This window comes from Pygoscelis adeliae, unplaced genomic scaffold (assembly GCF_000699105.1).
Source record: "Pygoscelis adeliae isolate BGI_AS28 unplaced genomic scaffold, ASM69910v1 Scaffold27, whole genome shotgun sequence".
NCBI lineage: Eukaryota > Metazoa > Chordata > Aves > Sphenisciformes > Spheniscidae > Pygoscelis > Pygoscelis adeliae.
Genome location: NW_008825410.1, coordinates 2538591 through 2545920, shown reverse-complemented (window position 1 = coordinate 2545920; position 7330 = coordinate 2538591). Strand labels below are relative to the sequence as shown.

The window sequence follows — 7330 nt, the reverse complement described above, 5'->3', positions numbered from 1 at the left end:
AAAGAGTAAATAATTGTCAAGACGCTGCACTAAAACATGAGAAGCTTCCTATAAAGCTTTCCTTTATCATCTTAATTTTTATTTAATATTTTGAGAACATTAGATTAAAGCATTCAGTGAGGAAGGAAACTTCATTTCAACATTTCCTTGGTGCTGTTTTCTTTCTACCTAGTCATCTTAAAGCATCCTGGAAAACGCCATGTACTTTTTCTATATATTTCCTTTGCTATTGTTGGTGAGCATCACGCTGGTGAGAAAATAGCTTGCTTCTCTACAAAAGATCAACTTGCTTCTCCTGTCTAGTTCCTCTAGTCCTTCCCTTTGAAATAATTCCACATTTGATAATATCAAACCCATTGTGATGTTACTGTATCATCAGTGGAACTGGTTATGAGAAAAAGCTGATAAGAAATATGTTGATAAGCTGTTTAGCAGTAGGTGCCATTGCAGTCGTGCTTAGATGATTGCTTATGAGTTTTTGTGATTTGCCTAAATGTGGTACTGTATGATGCAAGTTGGTTCCTTTGCTACATAGCTATCAAGGATACTTGCAACCACCTATGCTAAAGGAATTTTGTAGAATTAATAATGGTCATCTTTGTTTATTTTACTGAATTTCACTACAAAATTTTTGACAAAGAGCTGTACAAGTAGTAGAATGTCTGTGAATACCAGATTATTACAGAAAACAAAATCTTACTGGTTTTAGCAAGGAACGCTGCTTGTTGTAGACCATTATGTGAAACCATGATGTTCCTACCCAATAAAATTAAAACTTCTTTTGTTCACATGTATAAAATTGTTCCAAGTAATCAGAAATAAAATTTTATCAGCAGTAATCAAGATATCTTTCTAAAGGTTAAAAAGCAACCAAAAGTTAAATGGCTAATGGTAAAATCTATTATTTTATTGCAAACAGATAAGAGATAAGATCTGAAATGACTAATAAATCTCAGCGTTCAGTGATCACTTCTCATTACTCCTTATCCAGTTCATAGTTAAATAATTACATATTTTTAAAATAATTCAGTTATGTTGTTTCATATCAAGATTTGATTTTGTGTTGTTTGGGGAGCCGCCTTCCATTTAGGAAATCCTTGAGCTCCCTAGGAGCTGGAAGAATATTTTAGAGAAGAATCACTTCAAGTTTGCCCTGGTTTTTATGCTGTTCCATAGGCTAACAAGCATCTACTACTAACCACTGTTGAAGACAGAATATTGGGCTAAATGGACCTTTTGTCTGGTCCAGTACAGCTATTTTTATGTTCTTACAATTTTCATGGATCTTCTTACATAGATAAAAATCTGCCCACACTGATCATTTTGTGACTATTCTTTTGGCTTGCATATGTCGTTATGCATAAGCACTTGATCTGAAACACTTCATGGAAAGACAACATACCATCATAATACCATCAAAATTAATAAGGCCATTTGTGTAAGAGAAATGTCACTTCTGGATTTGAATTTTAGAAGCTTTAGACATTGAGATATTTTAGGATGAAGGGTTAATACAAGAAAGGAAAGCTAATGGTAATGTTATCTTTCCCAAGTCATTTGGCCGAGTGAAGCCTTTGGATAATAGATTTCCCAGCCTGGGGCTTAGGGAAGAAAATAGCAATATTCTTTTCCGAAGAGAAGAGCTAGTACCTGTGTGTATATTTTTATTGCCTTGTGTAAATGAATAACTGAGATTAACAAGAGATCTTACAAGAGATCTTACCTGCACAGTCAGGTTCAGCGTCAGCTGTACTAACCAGAACACTTGGAAATTTGCCTTCAAGCATAAAATTAGTTTCTTAATATTAGGAAAGGTACGGAAATCAAAACATTTATTTCTAAGTGTTAAGATAATTAACCCTTGGGACGTTAGCTTGATGTGGCCAAAAGTGAGCCTTTTCCATAAATGTTATATAAACTGTCTTTGGTAAATACACACAACGTGAGAAATTACAGGCTGCAGGAGTTCAAATCCATGTGGTATGGCTCAGCAGCAGCACAAGTTAGGCAAAAATAGAGGAGATTTCTAATTAATGGAATAAAAATCCATCAAAAGACCGTTCAGTAGAAGAGTATCAGCTGTGGCTTAAGAAGTTCCTGAGCCATAGTGTCCTGGAGGCTGGGAAAAGTATAACAAGTCCCGGTGTATGTATGCCAGCTTTCTGTCATCTTCCAAAGGTTGTTTTCTACTGGCCATTGCTGGCAACAGGGACCCTGAGATAATCTATTGGTCTAATTCAGACTAATTATTTTTATGTTCTAAAATCACTAGGTATATTTATTAAAAAGTGTGTCGATATGTGTGTATGTAAAGTTTTGGCATCAAAGCTTTTAAACAAAAAATGTGTACTTGGAATTCTTTAAAAAGGGAGATTGCAAGTATTAAAATGTTGGTAATACATCAAGTATTTTTCTTTGCTAATTCATTATTTTATAGATTTAGGATTACCTTGGATTTTTTTTTTATTATTTCTTTTAAGCATTGCATGATGTAACTTGCAATTTATTTTTCTGAGAACAGGTGATTTTATAATAAACCTATAAAATCACACATTTTTTATAAAAATGTGGTGCTCGTTACATCAGAAAAATATTACTGCATGCTGCCCTGTATTTTGTAACCTTTGGTTTATGCAGGAATATGCTGAATTTCAGTATCGGAGGAGGCATAGACAGCGTCGACGTGGAGACATGCACAGTTTGCTGAGCAATACTCCGGATCCTGATGACCCCAGTGAGAGTACATTAGGTATGTTCCTGCCTGGGGCTGTTTTTTCTTTCTTCCTACTTCAGAAATTGCTAGTAGTGACCACAGTGTTTGTTCTTCTGTGGATGCACTTTAAAGAAGTTTCAAATACATTGCTGTATTTACCAGGATACAACATAAAGGCTTATTTTTGCATTTTTCTATGTGATCTCCCTTAAGCCTTCTTTTCTCAAGGCTGAGAGAACTGGGTTTGTTCAGCCTTGAGAAAAGAAGGCTGAGGGGAGACCTTATCACCATGTGCCAGTTTTTAAAGGGTGGCTACAAAGAAGATGGGGACTCCCTTTTTACAAGGAGTCACATGGAAGAGATGAGGGGTAATGGGTACAAGTTAATCCTAGGGAGATTCCGATGGGACACAAGAGGAAAATTTTTCACAGTGAGAACAATCAGCCATTGGAATAACCTCCCCAGGGAAGTGGTGGATTCCCCAACATCGGACAGTCTTAAGATTCGGCTGGACAGGGTGCTGGGCGATCTTGTCTAGACCGTGCTTTTGCCAAGAAAGGTTGGACCGGGTGATCCTTGAGGTCCCTTCCAACCTGGTATTCTATGATGATTCTGTGAAGTGTTGCTGACTTCATTGTGGCTGCTTCTCTTTTTAAAGAGAAATGCATTGATCTTCCCACTAATGACTCCTCAGCTATTTAGAGCAGGTTTGCTTTTCTGAAGAAATTTTGAAGAGCTTATACTTCATATGACAGTCTTATCTTTATACCAGCTCTTTTATGCCGATTAAAAAGACCAGTTGTGCGTAAAGAGTGTAGAAGAGGTTTCCCCTGCTACAGGCCTGCTGGAAGATAGTCATAAGGCTGTATTCCAAAACCCTGCTCAGAAACTCCTGTATTGGCAAAGACAGCCAGGAAACAAGTTGGCATGGGCTACGACTTCCAGCGTGCTGCTCTTATAAGCAGCACTACGGCTGGTAGTGCCGTCACTTAAGGTCACTGTAACTTGGCTGTCTGGGCTGTCTCCATTCTGCCAGGAGCTTTTGCAAAGGTACAAAAATAGCTTGAATCCAAATCGTACTGTGACGCTGTTTCTTCAGAGCTGCCAGTTGTGTGCTTGGTCTCTAAGCCATGCTGCACAAACTCTCATCTCTGTGTCTCGTGAACTTAAGTCCTATACATAGCTTGTCCTTTAAAAACAAAAGGAGAAATCCTTTACTGAGGAGAAATAAACAAATGCATTCTTTATTTTAGAAACAGTAAAAAGAATTTTGGTGAGCTTTGGCCCTTCCCTATTACAAGTAAAATGCAAAACGATCTTGTTAGTTTGAGGACTAGAATTTGCCTGAGCACTTGGATATTGTAGTGGTGACCAGTGCATACTGTTAAAGCATGCAAGAATTAGTTTATCTCACCTTATTTCATTTTGAGTTTTGAAGTGGAAAATTCCATTTTCCAAAGTCAAGAGAGTTACATTTATTTTTATTACAGAGCAATTTTTCTGGAAACAGCGTTTTACTTCTATTTTTTTGTTGGTTGTTTTAAGAAAACAGCAATGTCAGTGATTGCTGAGGTATACACTAACGACTCTACTCTTAATTGTGCTGCAAAGTTATGGTAAAAATTAATGTAATGTTAACATTGCAGCTGAGTTGTTGTCTTTGAAAGAACAGAGAAACGGGCAAACTTTGGTTGTAATCCACCTGTAAATGCATCCTGTATCGTGTCCATGTGCAGTATCTTTCAGGACTTTCCATAAATCATGGATGTGCCTTAGAAGCACTTTGCCCCTCCTGCCAACGGGCTCATGCTCCTGATGGCATACCCCATCCTTTCAAAGAGAAGAAGGGTATTGAGAGCAGAAAGGCACAAATGAACCAGGCAGTCACTCCTAAAACAGAGGGACTGGTGTTTTGCCACTGTGTAAGAGTTGGTGTAGAAGGAGTGTTTTGGATTATTTCATTCAGAGTGAAAAAAGGAGTAAAATTACACAGCTGGAATCCAAAAGGAAGGAAGAGATTCTGTCAGTAAATAATAGTGGAGAAGGCTTCCTCACTGGTTCTTCAACCATTTTTCTTTCAATTGCCCAAACAGACACTCAGGAAGGTGGCAGTAGTAGAAGACATGGCACCTCCATGGTGAGTTCAGCTTCTATGGGTATTCTGCACAGCTCTTCGCTTCATGACTATACCCCTGTCAGTCACTCTGAAAACCAGGATTCTCTTCAGGTATCTCCCCTAATCTCTTTTCCATTCTCTCAGCTTTGCTTGCCTTCCTCTGCTCTGCTTTTCTGTGTCATTTTGTCTCTCTGCAAATTTTCTTAATACTTCAATGAGAAAGGGAGAATCTAGGACAACAAATTATACATTCACACCGGTAAGAATTGCTGAACGATCACTAATGTAACAATAGTCACCTTTTAAATTCTGTTGTCAACTGTGCCAGTAGAAATTGATTCTGATAAATGACGTGTAGGAATAATGAATGAATTTCAGATTTGAGCCCAAATTACATTTAATCCAAAATGTGTAACAAGATGAAAGTTTTATTCTGAAAGCAACCTTATGTATTTCCACAGGCTCTGAGTTCTTTGGATGAAGATGACCCAAACATCCTGCTAGCGATTCAGTTATCATTACAAGAATCTGGCTTGGCCATAGATGAAGAAACTAGAGACTTTCTAAATAATGAGGCATCTTTAGGAGCAATAGGTACCTCTTTGCCTACAAGATTGGACTCTGCTCGCATAAGTATAGATAACCCAAGAGGCGCTTTGAGCAGCTCTGAGCTGTTAGAACTTGGTGACAGTCTGATGAGACTAGGTGCAGGCAGTGATCCTTTTTCAGCTGATCGTCTTCATTCACACCCCTGCAGCGATACAAGAAGTGGATTATACTCAACATCTAGTGACGCTGATTCCAGCAGTCAAGATCCCAATACCAGTGAAAATCTACTTGGAAATATTATGGCCTGGTTTCATGACATGAACCCACAGAGTATTGCTCTGATCCCCTCAACAAGTACAGAAACAGATGAGGATTCACAGCAACCCAGTACTGAAGATGGGTCAGCAGGGCAACCAAATCTTATAGACACAGGGCTGGAGCCTCAGGAAGAGCACGCACTATTTGAGGATGCACTCAAAAACGAAGGCAGAGGAACCCAAACAGAGGAAAGCACTTCTGAAGAAAACATTATTCCAGGTGAAATGGTATCACAAAGTGGTGATGATAACAGGGAGGTAACTAGCGCCCTGGATGCTTCAGGAGATACTTCAAGTCAGACTCCTCAAACCTCAAGTGAATGGATTGAACATGTGCATCTGGTATGAATAAAAACTAAATCTGGAGTAAATGAATGGCGGTGACAGATGGTACAGTATGTGGAGTAAGCATTATGGAGGCTTTGATCCACATAATTACAGCTCAGTTGTAACCACTGACGTAACAACAGATATTTAGGAGTTCTCTTGAATTGTAGTTCTTTATAATAATGTGAACCTTTCAAGGAATATCCTTTGCATTTAATTAGGTAGTTCTTGCCTTTTTGCTCTCAAGAAAAAGGAATAAGTAGGTTGTATTCCACATTCCTAATACAATGCAGCATCTGTTTAGCCTTAGGTTGATGATCCTTAACTTGAAAGTACAGATTAAAGGCTTACACTGATTATTTTGGTTGGTTTTCCTAGGAAATAGTTTATTCCGTTTTGTAGAACTCATTCTTTCACCAAAATAACATTAGCAATTCATTTGCGTTTTGGTTTTGTTTTCCATAACTTTTCCTTACTCATTTTTAATTTTTGTTAGCAGTGTGAACGGAGGTATTTAATGCTTCTCTTTAGTACTGCTCCAGGAACAAGTTTTAGGGGATATTCTTTCCCATTAAAATCAAAGATTTTTTCATGTCTATTTACAGTCCAAATGTGCCAAACTGTGAATAGTTAGTTGGCAGTAGCCTACCGAAACAGTGCAGTGTTACTCTATCAAACTAATCCCGCAATTCTTAGCAGTGAAAGAAACCACTGGGTAGCATTGCTTCTCTAAATTTAACTGGCGTGTGTTGCCATGGTGACTGCATTTAATTAAATGTAGCCTGTATCTTAAGTTAATAAAACCTAATGCTGCTGTTAAACAGTTACTTTAAATATTAAAATACAGTGAGTTAGCAACAGCTATGCTGTATTTTAAGAGACACTTTAATGGAAGTGCAATCATAGTTCTTTGTTTTCATAATTCTACAAAGCATTCTATGCACTAATAGTGCAATTACTTTTAATGATAACATTTTATAAAAATACAGGAATACAGAATTTTCATATATTAGCCAGTCCCACAATCCAAGTTCGAATAACACATTCTGCTCAACATGTTATGGTGCCTTTGCCTAACCCAACTGGATAGTTGCCACAGTTAAACAAGTAATTCAAATTCAGTGTCTGTTCTGGAGTAACTATGCTATTAATTGCAAAGACCTCCATAAAACCACCCATGGCCTTGCCTTTACAGTAAATAACTAAATGTTCCGTCAGTGTTTTTGCATAAACAAAACACTGCTAGGTATTTGTTCAATTGCACAATATTCATTTGCTATGTGATTACTGTTTAGTGTAAAAAAAAAA

At 37.6% G+C, this 7330-nt stretch overlaps 1 protein-coding gene across 3 annotated transcripts in view; it reads left to right on the top strand.

The window, feature by feature from the left end:
- Window positions 1-7330, top strand: part of ANKIB1 (ankyrin repeat and IBR domain containing 1) — a 67452-nt gene extending 60122 nt beyond the window's left edge. The window contains exons 17-19 of one of the 3 annotated variants that reach the window (XM_009330518.1): window positions 2656-2749; window positions 4807-4940; window positions 5291-7330. In XM_009330518.1, the coding sequence (XP_009328793.1) occupies window positions 2656-2749; window positions 4807-4940; window positions 5291-6043 (981 nt within the window). In that variant the 3' untranslated portion in view covers window positions 6044-7330. Of the gene's footprint in view, window positions 1-2637; window positions 2750-4806; window positions 4941-5290 lie in introns of all 3 variants that reach the window. The other 2 variants (XM_009330520.1, XM_009330517.1) reach the window with 2 other exon arrangements.